Raw genomic sequence first — 17,318 nt, 5'->3', positions numbered from 1 at the left:
GAACTCTGCCCACGGCCCGTTAGGAAGTTGCCTGGCTTCACATCTCGGTGGATGAAGGTCTTAGAGCGAACATATTCGATTCAACTAGTCTAGAGAAAAAGAAAGAAAAACAAAAAAAATCACTCAAGAGACTAGGCAGACGCTTTTTTTTCCTTATAAAAAGACTAGCAACATTGTCTTAACGAGAAAAGAGGTCATGAAACTTTTTATTGTAAAATGTAAGGGCATGAAAGAGAACATAATTCGATAGACAATACATAAACCTCTCCAGCTCTTTCCCCATGCCTATTTGACATTTCTTTCCAAAAACTTTCTCTGGTGAACGTCTTTTGTCTTTGAGCAGTGCAACAGATGGTTTGCAAACAGCACAAGTCTGCTTTTTAACAATCATTTAAGACTTTGTAATCACTTTAGATGGGGCACTTTGTACTTAAGAGAAACAAAACCCATTTTGAGTCTTTCCTTTAATGATACAGGCCTATTCACCTTTACATTAGAGAAACAACCTATTTGGTTCTGATCTCTCAAGGAATCTTAATATTCCAACATACTGTGTCGTCAACATCAACAAAGCAGGTTCCTACCATTTTGCCAGCGAGCAATAGGACTGTCTCGAGACTAAGTTTCCTTGAACAAAAACCGAAGAGATCTTCAAGACTCAGTCCAAATGGCTCCATCACCGTTAAATCGCAGTCCCCTTCGGCTCCACACCACTTCGTTGTGGCTCAGACTATTCCTATGTAGCCGAATGGTTCTTTTTTGCCTGCGTAATAGGTTACGACGTGTGAGATGATTCCAAAGCCGGGAAGGATTGAGATGTAAACTTCTGGGTGGCCAAAGAATCAGAACAGGTGCAGCCAATAAAGGCTTCTGTCATCACTCAGGTTGGTGGGAGTGGGTGTCTTATGTCCCTCCTTTTCATCCCTCCAAAAAGTAGGTGAAGTGAAGCTTTCCCTGGAGTATGAAATCCCTTAGTGTGTCAGAGTAACTGCCTCTTTGCTGTACTTTGCCCTGAGGCACAAGGAAGACCGCAGCTGAATGCTAGGACTGCTCCGGAGGGGGAGGGATGTGTTGAAAAACTGCCCAGAAGAAGCTCTGCATCCCTGTTCCACAGATAGCTGGAACAGGCCTGAAGGGAGGATTGCAGAATTCAAGGGGTGAGTGCTAATGCATTGAAGTGTTCCCCCTCCTCCCCCCCCCCCCCCCCCCCCCCCCAACAGCATGTTCTTTAGGAGAGCACTCAGTTTGGGACACACTGCCTGCTGCCGTGCCCTTGTACTGCAGCTGGTGTCTCCACTGGAAAGGCTGATGGGTCGCCTAAATCTGGGAACTTAGTACACCAGTGAAGTCCTCCTGTATGGCAGTAAGAGAGGGAGACACTGATAATCAAAAGCACACTGGGACCTTGCTGTGCCCTGCTTTTGTCTGTCCCGTGGCTGAGCAGGTGTTCCATGTGCCACTGGAGGAGAGGAAATACAAGGACATGAATCAGTTTGGAGAAGGCGAGCAGGCCAAGATCTGCCTTGACATCATGCAGAAGACAGGGGCTCACCTGGAGCTGTCTCTCGCAAAGGACCAGGGCCTTTCGATCGTGGTCTCTGGCAAGCCGGAAGCAGTCACGAAGGCTCGGAAGCAGATTGTCGCTTGACTGCAGACTCAGGTGAGGGCATCTAACTGTTTCTGCCTTCGTCTTTGCTCTTCCCCAAGACTCGCAAATGCTCTGAGACCCTTGGGCCCGTGTGCTTGTAAGCCAAAGAGGTATGCTGTTACGTGACTAATTCAGCTTCGCCATACGTTTTCAAAGCACCCAATTGGCAATTTGGAATGGGAATGAGGCTTCAAATAGGGTTCCAAGTTAATTACAGGCCGTGGTGTTGCATGAAGCGTGGAGTCTGCCATCTCTGGAACATTTGAGTTGCAACCAGTGACTTTGTGCTGAGGTGCTGGTGCAGGAGCCTCACACACAAAGCTAGTAGTGTGTGAGAACGGGACTGTGCTTTTCCTGAAGTCCTTCAGAGGAGAACGTGGAAGGCTGGGAGAAAGAAAAGTAGAGAAAAGGAAGTCCTGCCAAAAGCCAAAAGCTTCGGGTCAGGGTTCTGCCTTGTGTAACTCAAGGCACACTGGTAAGGAGCCACAACCCTGTTGTTTCGGTTGCTTCAGTCCTCTAGGTTTTGATCTCTTCCCTTATGGTTCTTGAGCTCATAGTCAAGGTGGTAGCTCTTGTTAGGATGTATCGCAGCCAGGTGTTGCAGTGTGTTTTAAAGTATAATGCCAAAGGTAGGTAATGCGATGTTAATACCATGTCTGCTTAGCGCTGTTCAGCCCCTGTGTCATACCCTGCCAGAGGAAAGAGAAAGGAACGAAACCCTACATCCACAATGTGCATCTGAAAAAACAGTTCAGGTTGTGCCGCCACAGATCCATGAGCCACTGTTCTCAAATATACCTCCTAGTGCCCTGGCCCCAGGTCTGGAAGCTGTGTCTCTGTTCCAGCTTCTCTTAGGCTTGGCTGGCTTCAGGACAGGAACACAGAGCTGAAAAGTCACACCGAGTGATCTTTTCTTCACCTTTTATTTTTCCATTATAGCTTGCATTTTCATTGTCTGATTGCTGTTAGTGGTTACCTAATCAGAGGGATCAGGAGCACGATAGCAGTCATCAGCTACCAGACCTGCAAAAACTCAATTAGAAGGGAAGAAGTCGGGAAGCCCTTGTATAGAGCATCCCTTTAATGGTAGATTGAGAAGGACCCCTTTTGCATGCGGGGCCTTCTAGAAGCAGTCCCAGGAGCCGCATGTGCTACGCTTGAAGACGCCTTAGCACTTAAGTAGCGGTAAGCATGTGCTAGCTGCCTGCCTCCTGCAGTAGGTTTCTGGTGTTGAATTTCTCTTTCCTAGGAGTCATACTGTATGTCTTGTTCTCTGTAGCCTTGGCAGCAGATGTCAGAGTTCAGATAAACTCCAGCTGTGCGCTGCCATCTCAGTTGTTGTCCGGTGTCTTACAGTGGAGGAGAGGCACCTCCTCGTCTGTGTTGGAAGGCCTTTGCTAATTCAGAGTACTGCTCCTGTGCAAACAGAAGGGTTTTGAGGGAAAGGTGGGGTTTATACGCCTGGCATGGAGGCACTGTAGATCAGCTGGTACAGTGTCAGCCCTCGGACAGAATGTGCTGGGAAGGCGTTGTGTTTGCTCTGAGGAGCAGTACCGCTGAGCAGCGTCTACCTTGCTTTCCCTGGCTCTGTTCCTGTGGATCTGCCAGTGCAGGCAAGGCTTTTCACAGACGCTTGGTTCTTCTGCCGCAGGCTTCAGCAACAGTTGCCATCCCCAAGGAGCACCACTGTTTTGTCATTGGAAAGAAGGGTGAGAGGCTGCAGGACCTGAAGCTCAAAACTGCAACCAAAATGCAGGTCCCCCGCCCAGATGACCCCAGCAACCAGATCAAGATCAGCGGCACTAAAGAAGGGATTGAGAAGGCCCGGCACGAGATCCTGCTTATCTCCGCTGAGCAGGTACCTCAGTATGATCTCTCTCATGGCATTAGCTGGTCAGCCATTGTGCTTCCCCACGGTATAGTCGGAGTGTGCAGCCACCGTGGCTACAGTCAGTGGCTAACGTTAGCCTGAACAGAGTGGTATACTGTGCCACTCGCCGGCTGTATGAGCACCGCTGCCAGGTCCTGAAACTTCTTGTGCTGCGTTTTGTCCATCTCTGAGGCCAAAACAAGCATTTGATAGTTGAAGCGACGCGTCTTAGGTGCCAGCTGAGATAAGGCAGGAGATCACAGGGGTGAATATCGTAAACAAGGAGCAGCAGCAGCAACCATATTTGTAGATGGAAAGAGGTGGAGATCTACAAGCCCGCAAACTGAGAAGGTTGCTTGGGCCAGAGTGTCAGGCAGGAAACCCCTGGGAACTTAGCTGTGCCTGGCAGAGACTGTAATACAGAGGGCAGTTCCCACCAAGGTCTGTTGTGGGCTCTTCCAGGATAAGCGTGCCGTGGAGCGGCTGGACGTGGAGCAAGTGTACCACCCTTTCATTGCCGGCCCTTACAACAAGCTGGTGAGGGAGCTCATGAAGGACACAGGGACGCGCATCGACATTCCTCCACCCAGTGTCAACAAGACCGAGATAGTCTTCAGCGGAGAAAAGGAGCAACTAGCCCAGGCTGTGGCTCGAGTTAAGAAGATCTATGAGGAGAAGGTACGGATGGTCCATAAAGCTTCCCACCTTCCCCTGGCACCCGCTCCTAGGCACTCTTCCCTTCGTGTTCTACTTTTGTGCATCCCTCTGTTGCACCTGGCTCAGCAGCCCTTGCAGTACATGACCCCGAATCCTACCGTTTCCTCACTCGGCAGAGTGGGAGCTGGGCTGATACTATCCGGGAGGTGACAGATTTCTCGCTTTTCTGTATCGTGGGACTTAGCAGGCCACCAAGAGCTCTTGTTCACACCGGTGCTACTAAGGAAGGAAAGAAGCGTGAAGTCTACAGTGGTGGCCAGCTGACAGTATCAAAGTTGCTACCTAAGTAGAAGCTGCTGAAGAGTGAATGTCACTCCAGTTTATTTCCCACAGCCAACGCTGCTGTGAATATCCTTGTTGTGGGTTGCTGGGCTGTTTTTCCTCGTGGTTAGGTCTGTATTTGTACCAGTCCGGATTTCAACAATCGGCTTATAGCCTGCACAGTGTTGCATCACAGCACTGCCTGGGAGACGGCTGGGAGTTGAACCCTGTTGTCCAATGGGGGGGACGGGGACGACGACAACGACATGCCTCTGTGTGTGTGTGGTCTCTTGCATGCCGTGTCCCAGGGAGCTTGACCCAGCATGCTAGTTTTGTACTTGCCCTGTGAATTTTTGAGCACAAGGCTTTCTGTAGGCAGGGGTCCAAGGGGTGCTAGGGTGCTGCCGAGCCACTGTGCTCAGCTTGGCTTTGCTCTTTGCTGGGTGCAGAGTTTGACTGCATCTTGTGCCTCTTCCTGTCGCTCTTGTCCTTCCCCGCCCCCTTGTGATTGATGCCTCAGTGTCTCTGCCCCTACAGAAAAAGAAGACTACTACTCTTGCAGTGGAGGTGAAGAAGTCCCAGCACAAGTATGTCATCGGCCCCAAGGGGAATTCCCTGCAGGAGATCTTGGAGAAGACTGGAGTCTCTGTCGAGATCCCACCCACTGACAGGAGCTCGGAGACGGTGATACTGCGAGGCGAGCCTGAAAAACTTGGGCAAGCATTGACTGACGTCTATGCAAAGGTACTGACAAGATGGGCTAGGCCTCCTCTGAAGGTCCCATGAAGATCCATTTGTGAGCACTGACAGGTGTAGCGGGGGTGCTCTCTCTTGGGCCATTAGAGGTGCAGCTTAGAAGTCAATACCGGAGGTGCAGCGTGGGAATTGGAACTGAATTGTTGTGAAGGCCTCTTCCAGTTTGTCCATCAAACAGCTTCTCTGTTTTTCTGTCTCTCAGGCCAACAGTTTTACCATCTCCTCGGTCTCTGCCCCCTCTTGGCTTCATCGTTTCATTATTGGAAAGAAAGGACAGAACCTGGCCAAAATAACTCAGCAGATGCCAAAGGTATGGATGAGATGGTTAGCTTAGCACCCCCGGCGTAGAAAAAGGTTTAGTCCAGATCACTCGTCACGGAAGAGAGAGGTGTCTTCTAGCATGGGTAAAACCAGGGGGAAATGACACAGATCTTTGCTGTTCAAGGGAACCCTCTCTTTTACTGCTGCAAACACTGCTCCTCCTATGTTATTGTCATGGGTTGAGCCCTTCCAAGGAAGCTTTATGTGGTGCTGTTTTGAGAACTGATGTAGTAGGATACCTGGAAATGGCGAGTGCAGCAAGGCTTCTCCCTGGGGAGTTAGACGGTATCTAGATAAAGGCTAGATGAGTAAACTTCTCCAAAGCCGTTGCAGAAACCGGGGCAGCACCAGAGCCTTGGGCTCTAGGCACTGCCATATGGCCGAAATTGTTAAGTTACTGACTTGTAAAATTGTGGGGATTTGGTCTGGGCTTTTTGGGAAGGAGCACATCTCTCAGTGGCAGGGATCGATGGTGTAGGCCTGACCAAGAGCATTGGCCTGGCTTGGATCTTGGCAAATTCTTAAGAGATTCATTGTCTTTCACCTCAAGGTTCACATCAAATTCACTGGAGGAGAGGATAACATCACTTTGGAAGGACCTACAGAAGATGTGCATGTGGCTCAGGAACAGATTGAAGCCATGCTCAAGGAACTGGTGAGCTGCAGTTACTAGTTCCAGTAAGAAACTGGGGGAAGAAGGGGCAACAGAGCAGAGGTGATGAGGTGTTTGTCACATCCATAGGATGTCTTGGCATGCTTAATCGAACTTGCAGGAGACAAATTGTGTGGCAGGTGGATGACGCCCCTTGGTTATGAAACTCATCCATAGCATCCTTGAAAAGTCAGCATTAATTTTTTTGGTGCAGAGAAGGAAGGATTCTCTTTGTTATAGCTGGAGAGGCATAGAAGTAAGTCTTTTCAATGTTTCATGAGCACAATGCTCTCTTCTCAAAGCAGAGGAATGCTTGTGCTCTGCTGAAGAGCAGAAGTGCTTGTAGCTGACCGCTGGTGAGTCAGTGCCAATACTGGCAGTAGGCAGTTACTTAGGGCACGAGACAGAAGCGGTGGCCTGTCCTACCTGGCCCTATATAATATAATATATAATATTGGACATACATACATATATAGATATAGATATAAAAATATAATTCTTTTTAGATCCACGGGATGGATTACGCAATAATCAAGGCTGACCACCAGTTCCACCGACACCTCATTGGCAAGAACGCAGCTAAACGGTAAGTGGAGTGCCTTTCTAGTCCTTCCCATGCTCACACTCTTCGTGTTTAGTAGATGGTATCAGGGGCTCTGTAGCTCACCCAGTGTGCTGTCTCCATCACATTTCCTCTGCTTTTCTGGAGTGGTGGTGGTACAAGGAGAGAAATGGGCCGTGAGGCCTTGCGATGGCTTTAACGTGTGAAAGTACCTTGGGAGCCTGAACAGTAGTGGAATTACTTTGATGTGTCCTGGAGGAATTTTTTTTTTTTCCACACGTTGCTCTGTGCGAATGACATTTTAGCAGCCAGTTGTGGGTGGTGGAAATGTGCTTGGTGAGCTTCTCCCTGTAGAGGAATGAAGGCGGTGGGTTGATTAGCATTGATGACACGCAGCTGTGGCCTTGCCTCAGAGGCAGTGGGTTGATTGACATGGACGACGTGCAGGTGTAGCTGGTTCCCGCTAAGGGGTTAAATAGCCCTGTGGCTTGTGGGAGAGGGTGTCAGCTGGAGGAGGAGCAGTGTGGTCTGGCCTCTGGAGGAAGGTGCTACAGCACCGGCAGTAGAATATGACCAATGGTAAAGCCTTGTTGCGGTCTGCTAGTTTGATAGCGCTGCAACATGTCCCCATGGTGAGTGAGTAGGATGTGATGTTTGGGAGACTGCAGGGTTTGGGCTCTCGTGTTCCCTTGTAACCTTCTGGTGCGAGTGTGTGCCCCTTGCCCACCGAGCACTTAGATCTCAGGACAAGTGCAAGTTCCTCTTCACAAATGTCTTCCTCTGTTCCCTCGGGTAGCCCTTCTCTGTCAACGCAGAGTGAATTTGGTCTGGAGAAAAGAGGGACAGTGCTGGCAAGTAAACCGTCGGGCAGCAAACCGCTAAGTCAAAGTAGATGGCTCTCCGGCTGAACACTCAGTGTGCCCTCTGTTCCCATCAGGAAAATGAACACGCTGCGGACCTAATCGTTGAGCAGAAATTCCACCGGACCATCATTGGGCAGAAGGCTGAGCGGGTCTGGGAAATCCGGGAGCAATTCCCAGAGGTAAGGCTTTGTAGGAGAGGAGGAATCCAGAGGGGTTATTTCCTACATGGGTAGTAGGCCTGTCGTCACAGAAGTCGTAACTTTAGTGGCTCTGTAGCGCAAGTGTCTGAGAAGATAGTTCTTTTAGCCAGAGGCCGCTAACACGGTTCCCCTTTTCTGAATGGGAAAAGGGCATGTGTAGGATCCCCCCAACCTTTGCATGTGTCTGACACAAGGGTTCTTGCTTTTGCTTGAGCTAACTATAAATGACCGCTCCTGCAGGTTATCATCAACTTCCCAGGCCCTGCACACAAGAGTGACATTGCCCAACTCCGAGGTCCCAAAAACGAGGTGAAGTGCACCGAGTACATGCAAAAGATGGTGGCAGACCTGGTAAGGAGGTCTCTGCCTGCTCTTCCCTCCTACATGCCTGGATAACCCTGGGGCAAAGCAGAGCTCTACTGGCTTGGGTAGAGCTAAAACACCTCAAGAGGAGGGAGCTGTCGGCGCTGTTTTGGCTGAATGGAGGCAGGGGGATAGTACCTGTTATGTGAAGGCTATAGGGGACCGTCCTTGCCTTTGTTTAGTCTTACAAAAGTCCCTCGTATAGAGAACTTCCTTGGGTCTAAGCCTGTTTTCAAAAGCTCGTTTATCAGAGCTCCTGAAGTCGGGCCTCCCTTGCCACGACAGTGTAATCTTCAGTTCTCCCTTCCTTTCTCCCTTAGGTTGAAAACAGCTTTTCTATTTCTGTCCCCATCTGCAAAGAGTTCCACAAGAACATCGTAGCGAAAGGAGGTGCCAAAATCAAGAAGGTGAGATACTGTTCCTAACACAGGTGGTCCGTGGCGGGCCGGGCCAGGCCGTGGCGGGCTGGGACGGTCTTTGATGGGCCGTGGTGGGCTGGGATGGGCCGTGGTGGGCTGGGATGGGCCGTGGTGGGCCGGGACGAGCCGGGGCGTGCCGTGGCGGGCCGGGACGAGCCGTGGCGGGCCGGGACGAGCTGTGGCGTGCCGTGGCGGGCCAGGACAAGCCGTGGCGGGCCGGGACGAGCCGTGGCGTGCCGTGTTGGGCCGGGACGAGCCGTGGCGTGCCGTGGCGGGCCGGGACGAGCCGTGGCGTGCCGTGGCGGGCCGGGACGAGCCGTGGCGTGCCGTGGTGAGCTAAGACGGGGGTGTGACGGCCCAGGATGGGCTCTGGTGGTCTGGGACGGGCCGGGGCGGGCTGTGGTGGGCCGGGGCGGGCCAGCACGGGCTGTGGTGAGCTAAGACGGGGTGGGACGGCCCAGGACGGGCTCTGGTGGTCTGGGCCGGGCCGGGCTCTGGGGGGCCGGGACGGGCCGTCGTGGGCCGGGCCGGGCTCTGGGGGGCCGGGACGGGCCGTCGTGGGCCGGGACGAGCCGTGGTGGGTTGTGGTAGGCTAGGACAAGCTGTGTCTAGGCGGGGACGGGCCGTGGTGGGCCCGGCGGGGACGGGCCGTGGTGGGCCGTGGTGGGCCCGGCCGGGATGGGCCGTGGTGGGCCGGGACGGGCCGTGGTGGGCTGTGGTGAGCTGAGACGGGCTGTGGTGGGCTGGGACCATCTGGGATGGGCTGTGGTGGGCGGGGGGCGGGCCGGCGCGAGCCGGGGCGGGCCGGCACGGGCTGTGGTGAGCTAAGACGGGGTGGGCCGGGCCGGGCTCTGGTGGTCTGGGACGGGCCGGGACGAGCTGTGGTGGGCCGGGATGGTCTGTGGTGGGCCGGGACCGGCTGGGATGGTCTGTGGTGGGCAGGGACCGGCTGGGATGGTCTGTGGTGGGCCGGGACCGGCTGGGACGGTCTGTGGTGGGCCGGGACGGGCTCTGGTGGTCTGTGATGGGCTGGGACGAGCTGTGACGGGCTGGGAAGAACTGTGGTGGGATGGGACGGGCTGGGACGGGTTGTGGTAGTCTAGGACAAGCCATGGTGGGCGGGGGACGGGCTGTGGTGGGCGGGGATGGGCTGTGGTGAGCCGTGGTGGGCCAGGACGGGCTGTGGTGGGCTGTGGTGAGCTGAGACGGGCTGTGTTAGGCTGGGACCATCTGGGACGGGCCGTGGTGGGCGGGGCCGGGCTGCGACGGGCCGCGACAGTCTGTGGCGAGCTGGGACGGGATGTGGTGGGCCGGGCCGGGATGTGGTGGGCCGTGGCCTGCCGCGACGGCCCATGGCGGGCTGTAATGGGCCGTAGTGGGCCGTGGCAAGCCGTGGTGGGCCGTGGTGGGCTGGGACGGGCCGTGGTGTGCTCTGGCGGGCCGTGGCAGGCAGGGAGGGGCCGTGGCAGGCAGGGAGGGGCCGTGGCGGGCAGGGAGGGGCCGTGGTGGGCTGGGACGGGCCGTGGAGGGCTGTAGTGGTCCGGGACAAGCTGTGGTGGGCTGGGATGGGCTATGTCGTGCTGTGGTGGGCTGTTTTGGGCTATGTCGTGCTGTGGTGGGCTGGGACGGGACGTGGTGGGCTCTGGCACGGAGTGGCGGGCCGGGGCGGGCCGTGGAGGGCTGGGACGGGCTGTGGAGGGCTTTGGGGGGCTGTGACGGGCTGTGACGGGGCGTGGTGGGTCGTGGCGGGCCAGGACGGGCAGTGGCGGGCCGTGGTGGGCTACGGTGGGCCGGGACGGGCCGTGGTGGGCCGGGACGGGCCAGGACGGGCCGCCACCGTCTGTGATGGGCCGGGACGGACCGTGGAGGGCTGTGGTGGGCCGGGCCGGGCCGCCACCGTCTGTGATGGGCCGGGACGGACCGTGGAGGGCTGTGGTGGGCCGTGGCGGGCCGGGCCGTGGCGGGCCGGGCCGTGGCGTGCCGGGCCGGGCTGCGGTGGGCTGCCACCGTCTGTGATGGGCTGGGACGGGCTGCGGTGGGCTGGGACGGGCTGGGATGGGCTGTGGCGTGCCAAGACGGGCTGTGGCGGTCTGGGACGGCCTGTGGTGGGATCTGGTGGGCTGGGACGGGCTGTGGTGGGCTGGGACGGGCTGTGGTGGGCTGGGACGGGCTGTGGTGGGCTGGGACGGGCTGCGGTTGGCTGCCACCGTCTGTGATGGGCTGTGGAGGGCTGTGGAGGGCTGTGGCGGGCCGGGATGGCCGGCCTGTGGCAGGACGGGCCCGGACGGGCTGTGGCGGCCTGGGCCGGGCCGGGCTGTGGCGTGCCAAGATGGGCTGTGACAGGTCGTGGAGGGGTCTGGCCGGCCATGGTAGGCCGTGGCGGGCCGGGCAGTGGCGGGCCGTGGCGGGCTGGGATGGGCCGTGGAGGGCTGTGGAGGGCCGTGGTGGGTTGTGGTCGGCTGTGACGGGCTGTGGTGGGCGGGGACGGGCTGTGGTGGGCTGGGACGGGCTGTGTTGGGCTGCGATAAGGTGTGGTGGGCTGGGACGGGCTCTGGTGGGCCGTGGTGGGCTGGGACGTGCCGTGGAGGGCAGTGGTGGGCCGGGACGGGCATTGGAGGGCTGTGGAGGGCTGTGGAGGGCTGGGACAAGCTGTGGTGGGCTGTGGCGGGCTGGGGCGGGCCGGGCCGTGGCGGGCTCTGGCGGGCCGTGGCGGGCTGGGACGGGCCGAGGTGGGCTGCAGTGGGCCGAGGTGGGCTGTGGTGGGATGGGATGAGGTGTGGTCGGCTTGGACAGTCTGTGGTGGGCTGGCACAGGCTGTGGTGGGCTGGGACGGGCTGTGGTGTACTGTGGAGGGCTGGGATCGGCTGTAGTGGGCCGTGTTGGGCTGGGATGGGCCGTGGCGGGCTGTGGTGGGCCGTGGTTGCCTGGGACGGGCCGTGGTGGGCCGTGGTAAGCTGTGACAGGCTGTGGTGGGTGGGGACAGGCTGTGGTGGGTGGGGACAGGCTGTGGTGGGTGGGGACAGGCTATGGTGGGTGGGGACAGGCTGTGGTGGGCTCTTCTGGGCTGGGACGGGCCGTGCTGGGCTGGGACGGGCCGTGCTGGGCTGGGACGGGCCGTGCTGGGCTGGGACGGGCCGTGCTGGGCTGGGACGGGCCGTGCTGGGCCGTGGTGGGCTGGGACAAGCTGTGGTGGGCTGGGTCGGGCTGTGGTGGGCTTGGACAGTCCGTGGCGGGCTGCGGTGGCCTGTGGCGGGCTGCGGTGGCCTGGGACGGGCTGCTGTAGGCTGGGACGGGTTGGGAAGGGCTGGGACGGGCCGTGGTGGGCTAGGACGACTCGTGGTGGGCTGGGACGGGCCGTGGTGGGCTGGATCGGGCTGGGACATGCCGTGGTGGGCTGGGACATGCCGTGGTGGGCTGGGACGGGCTGCGGTGGGCTGGGACGGGCTGCGGTGGGCTGCAACGAGCTGCGACGGGCTGGGACGGGCTGTGGTGGGCTCGGATGGGCTGTGGTGGGCTGTGGTGTACTGGGACGGGCTGTGGTGGTTTGTGGTGAGCTTAGACGGGCTGGGACGGGCTGAAACGGGCTGGTACAGGCTCTGGTGGTCTGGGACGGGCTGGGACGGGCTGTGGTGGGCTGTGGTGGGTTGTGGTGAGCTGAGACAGGCTGTGGTGGGCCGGGACGGCCTGTGGTGGGCCGGGACGGCCTGTGGTGGGCCGGGACGGCCTGTGGTGGGCCGGGACGGCCTGTGGTGGGCTGGGACGGGCCGTGGTGGGCCGGGCCGGGCCGCCACCGTCTGTGATGGGCCGGGACGGACCGTGGAGGGCTGTTGTGGGCTGTGGTGGGCCGGGCCGGGCCGCCACCGTCTGTGATGGGCTGGGACGGACCGTGGAGGGCTGTGGTGGGCCGTGGCATGCCGGGACGGGCTGTGGCGTGCCGGGACGGGCTGTGGCGTGCCGGGACAGGCCGGGACGGGCTGCGGTGGGCTGCCACCGTCTGTGGTGGGCTGGGATGGGCTGTGGTGGGCTGGGACGGGCTGTGGTGGGCTGGGACGGGCTGCGGTTGGCTGCCACCGTCTGTGGAGGGCTGTGATGGGCTGTGGAGGGCTGTGGAGGGCTGTGGCGGTCCGGGACGGCCGGCCTGTGGCGGGACAGGCCGGGACGGGCTGTGGCGGCCTGGGCCGGGCCGGGCCGGGCTGTGGCGGGCTGTGGCGTGCCAAGATGGGCTGTGACAGGTCGTGGAGGGGTCTGGCCGGCCGTGGTAGGCCGTGGCGGGCCGGGCAGTGGCGGGCCGTGGCGGGCTGGGATAGGCCGTGGAGGGCTGTGGAGGGCCGTGGTGGGCTGTGGTCGGCTGTGACGGGTTGTGGTGGGCGGGGACGGGCTGTGGTGGCCTGGGACGGGCTGGGACGGGCTGTGTTGGGCTGGGATAAGGTGTGGTGGGCTGGGACGGGCTGGGACGGGCCGTGGCGGGCCGTGGCGGGCCGTGGTGGGCTGGGATGTGCCGTGGAGGGCAGTGGTGGGCCGGGCCGGGCAGTGGTGGGCCGGGCCGGGCATTGGAGGGCTGTGGAGGGCTGGGACAAGCTGTGGTGGGCTGTGGCGGGCTGTGGCGGGCCGGGCCGTGGCGGGCTCTGGCAGGCCGTGGCGGGCTGGGACGGGCCGTGGCGGGCTGCAGTGGGCCGAGGTGGGCTGTGGTGGGATGGGATGAGGTGTGGTCGGCTTGGACAGGCTGTGGTGGGCTGTGGTGGGCTGGGACGGGCTGTGGTGTACTGTGGTGGGCTGGGATCGGCTGTAGTGGGCCGTGTTGGGCTGGGATGGGCCGTGGCGGGCTGTGGTGGGCCGTGGTTGCCTGGGACGGGCCGTGGTGGGCCGTGGTAAGCTGTGACAGGCTGTGGTGGGTGGGGACAGGCTATGGTGGGTGGGGACAGGCTGTGGTGGGCTCTGCTGGGCTGGGACGGGCCGTGCTGGGCTGGGACGGGCCGTGCTGGGCTGGGACGGGCCGTGCTGGGCTGGGACGGGCCGTGCTGGGCCGTGGTGGGCTGGGACAAGCTGTGGTGGGCTGGGTCGGGCTGTGGTGGGCTTGGACAGTCCGTGGCGGGCTGCGGTGGCCTGTGGCGGGCTGCGGTGGCCTGTGGCGGGCTGCGGTGGCCTGTGGCGGGCTGCGGTGGCCTGTGGCGGGCTGGGAAGGGCTGGGACGGGCCGTGATGGGCTGGGACGGGCCGTGGTGGGCTGGGTCGGGCCGCGGTGGGCTGGGACGGGCTGCGGTGGGCTGGGACGGGCTGCGGTGGGCCGGGCCGGGCTGCGGTGGGCCGGGCCGGGCTGGGCTGTGGTCGGTTGGGACGGGCTGGGACGGGCTGGGACGGGCTGGGACGGGCTGGGACGGGCTGGGACGGGCTGTGGTGGGCCGTGGTGGGTTGGGACTGGCCGTGGTGAACTGTGGTGGGCTGTGATGGGCCGTGGTGGGCTGTGGCTGGCTGTGGTGGGCTGGGACAGGCTGTGGTGGGCTGGGATTGTCTGGGACGGCCTGGGACGGGCTTTGGTAAGCTGGGACAGGCTCTGGTGGGCTGGCAGGGGCTGTGGTGGGCTGGGCCGTGGTGGGCTGGGACTGGCCGTGGAGAACTGTGGTGGGCCGTGGTGGGCTGTGGCTGGCCGTGGTGGGCTGGGCTGGGCCGTGCTGGGCTGGGCTGGGCCGTGCTGGGACGGGCCGTGGTGGGATGGGACGGGCCGTGGTGAGCTGGGACGGGCCGTGGTGGGCTGGGACGGGCCGTGGTGGGCTGTGGTGAGCCGTGGTGGTCCGGGACGGGCCTTGGTGGGCCGTGGTGGGCTGTGGTAAGCTGGGACAGGCTGTGGTGGGCTGGGACAGGCTGTGGTGGGCTGGGACAGGCTGAGATGGGCTGGGACAGGCTGAGATGGGCTGTGGTGGTCTGGGACGTGCTGTGGTGGGCTGGGACAGGCTGGGATGGGCTGGGGCGGGCTGTGGCGGCTGGGACGGGCTGTGGTGGGCCGTGCTGGGCCGTGGTGGGCTGTGGTAAGCTGGGAGGGGCTGTGGTGGGTAGGGACGGGCTGGGACGGGTTGGCACGGGCTGGGACTTGCTGTGACGGGCTGGGACGGCCTGCGGTGGTCTGGGACGGGCTCTGGTGGTCTGGGAAGGGCTCTGGTGGTCTGAGACGGGCTGTGGTGGGCTGGGACGGGCTGTGGTGGGCTGGGACCAGCTGGCATGGGCTGGGACGGGCCGTGGTGGGCTGTGGTGGGCGTTGATGGGCTGGGACGGGCTGTGATGGGCTGCAACAAGCTGTGGTGGGCTGGGGCGGGCTGGGACGGGCTGCGGTGGGCTGGGACGGGCTGCGGTGGGCTGGGACGGGCTGCGATGAACTGTGGTGGGCTGGGATGGTCTGCAGTGTGCCGGGACGGGCTGCGGTGGGCTGGGACGGGTTGGGACGGGCTGGGACGGGCTGTGGTGGGCTGGGACGGGCTGTGGTGGGCTGGGACGGGCTGTGGTGGGCTGGGACGGGCTGTGGTGGGCTGGGACGGGCTTTTATTGGCTGGGACTGTCTGGGACAGGCTGGGATGGGTTGTGGTGGACTGGTACGGGCTGTGGTGGGCTGGGACCAGATGGGACGGGCTGGGACGGGCTGTGGTGGGCTGGGATGGGCTGTCGTGAGCTGGGACGGGCTTTGGTGAGCTGCGACAAGCTGTGGTGGGCTGGGACGGGCTGTGGTAGGCTGGGATAAGATGTGGTGGGCTGGGACAGGCTTTGGTGGGCCGTGGCGGGCTGGGACGGGCCGTGGCGGGCTGGGACGGGCCGTGGCGGGCTGTGGTGGGCTTTTTTGAGCTGGGACGGGCTGTGGTGGCCTTGGACCGGCTGGGACGGGCTGTGGTGGGCTGGGATAAAGTCTGGTGGGCTGGGACGGCCTGTGGCGGGGTGTAATGGGCCGTGGTGGGCCGTGGCAGGCCGGGACGGGCCGTGGTGGGCTGTGGTGGGCTATGTCGGGCTGGGACGGGCTATGTCGGGCTGGGACGGGCTGTGGTGGGCTGGGACGGGCTGTGGTGGGCTGGGACGGGCTGTGGTGGGCTGGGACGGGCTGTGGTGGGCTGGGACGGGCTGTGGTGGGCTGGGATAAGCTGTAGCGGGCTGGGACGGTCTGTGGTGGGCTGTGGTGGGCTGGGATGGGCTGTGGTGGGCTGGGACGAGCTGTGATGGGCTGTGACGGGCTGTGATGGGTTGTGGTGGACTTGGACGGGCTGTGGTTGGCTGTGGCGGGCTGTGGTGAGATGTGGTAGGCTGGGACGGGCTGTGGTAAGCTTGGACGGGCAGTGGTGGGCTGGGACGGGCTGTGGTGGGCTGTGGTGGGCAGTGGTAGGCTGTGGTGGGCTGGGAATGGCTGTTGTGGGTTGTGGTGGGCTGGGACGGTCTGTGGTGGGCTGTGGTGGGCAGTGGTAGGCTGTGGTGGGCTGGGAATGGCTGTTGTGGGCTGTTGTGGGCTGTTGTGGGCTGTGGTGGGCTGTGGTGGGCTGTGGTGAGCTGTGGTGGGCTGGGATGGTCTGGGGCGGGCCGTGGTGGGCCGTGGCTAGTCGTGGCGGGCCGTGGTGGGCTGTGGTGGTCTGTGACGGGCCGTGGTGGGCTCTGGTGGGCTGTGGTAGGCCGTGGCGGGCTCTGGTGGGCTGTGGTAGGCCGTGGCGGGCCCTGGTGGGCCGTGGTGGGCCGCTGTGGGCTTGGACGGGCCGTGGTGGGCTCTAGTGGGCCGTGGTGGGCTGTGGTGGGTCGTGGTGTGCTGTGGTGGGTTGTGGTGGGCCGTGGTGGGCTGGGACGGGCTATGAAGGGCTGTGGTGGGCTGGGACGGGCTGTGGTGGGCTGTGACGGGCTGTGGTGCCTGGGACGGGCTGTGGTGGGCTGTGGTGAGCTGTGGCGGGCTGTGGTGCGCTTTGTTAGGCTGGAAGGGGCTGTGGTAAGCTGGGACGGGCTGTGGTGGGCTGTGGAGGGCTCTGACGGGCTGTGCTGGGCTGTGACGGGATGTGCTGGGCTGTGGTAAGCTGTAGTGGGCTGTGGTGGGCTGTGGTGGGCTGGGACGGGTTATGGTGGGCTGGGACGGGCTGTGGTGGGCTGAGACCGGCTTTGGCGGGCTGGGACGGTCTGTGGCGGGCTGGGACGGGGTTTGGTGGGCTATAGTGGGCCGTGGTGGGCTGTGGTGGGTTGTGGAGGGCTGTGGAGGGCTGTGGAGGGCTGGGACTAGGTTTGGTGGGCTGGGACTAGCTGTGGTGGGCTGGGACTAGCTGTGGCGGGCTGGGTCGGGCTGCGGCGGGCTGGGATGGGCTTTGGTGGGCTGGGACGGACTGTGGCGGGCCGTGGTGGGCCGTGTTGGTCCGTTGCGGGCCGTGGTGTGCCGCGACGGCCCGTGGCGGGCTGTAATGGGCCGTAGTGGGCCGTGGTGGGCCGTGGTGGGCTGGGACGGGCCGTGGTGAGCTGGGTCGGGCTTTGGTGAGCTGCGACAGGCTGTGGTGGCCTGGGACGGGCTGAGACGGGCTGTGGTGGGCTGGGACGGGCTGTGGTGGGCTGTGGTGGGCTGTGGTGGGCTGGGACGGGCTGTGGCGGTCTGGGACGGCCTGTGACGGGCTGTAGTGGGGCCTGGCGGGTAGTGGTGGGCCGTAGTGGGCCGTGGTGGGCTGGGACGGGCTGTGGTGGGCTGGGACGGG

The 17,318-nt window shown here is 61.5% G+C and overlaps 1 protein-coding gene and 1 long non-coding RNA gene across 2 annotated transcripts in view; one reads left to right on the top strand and one right to left on the bottom strand.

The window, feature by feature from the left end:
• Positions 1-173: 173 nt before the first annotated feature.
• LOC129782944 (uncharacterized) lies at positions 174-718 on the bottom strand. Its single transcript, XR_008745040.1, has 2 exons — positions 585-718; positions 174-486 (listed from the first exon to the last, which is right to left on the bottom strand). It is a non-coding gene; the product is annotated as an uncharacterized LOC129782944 (long non-coding RNA).
• A 30-nt stretch (positions 719-748) lies between these two features.
• The window catches only part of LOC129782996 (vigilin-like), a 220,870-nt gene continuing 204,300 nt past the window's right edge, over positions 749-17,318 (top strand). The window contains 6 exon segments of the mRNA XM_055792586.1: positions 749-767; positions 847-884; positions 1,445-1,660; positions 3,300-3,506; positions 3,981-4,196; positions 5,034-5,240. Coding sequence (XP_055648561.1) covers positions 749-767; positions 847-884; positions 1,445-1,660; positions 3,300-3,506; positions 3,981-4,196; positions 5,034-5,240 — 903 coding nt within the window.

This window comes from Falco peregrinus, chromosome 21 (genome assembly GCF_023634155.1).
Source record: "Falco peregrinus isolate bFalPer1 chromosome 21, bFalPer1.pri, whole genome shotgun sequence".
Classification (NCBI taxonomy): domain Eukaryota; kingdom Metazoa; phylum Chordata; class Aves; order Falconiformes; family Falconidae; genus Falco; species Falco peregrinus.
Note: the sequence above shows the minus strand (reverse complement) of the source record. Positions and strands in the feature narration are given on the sequence as shown.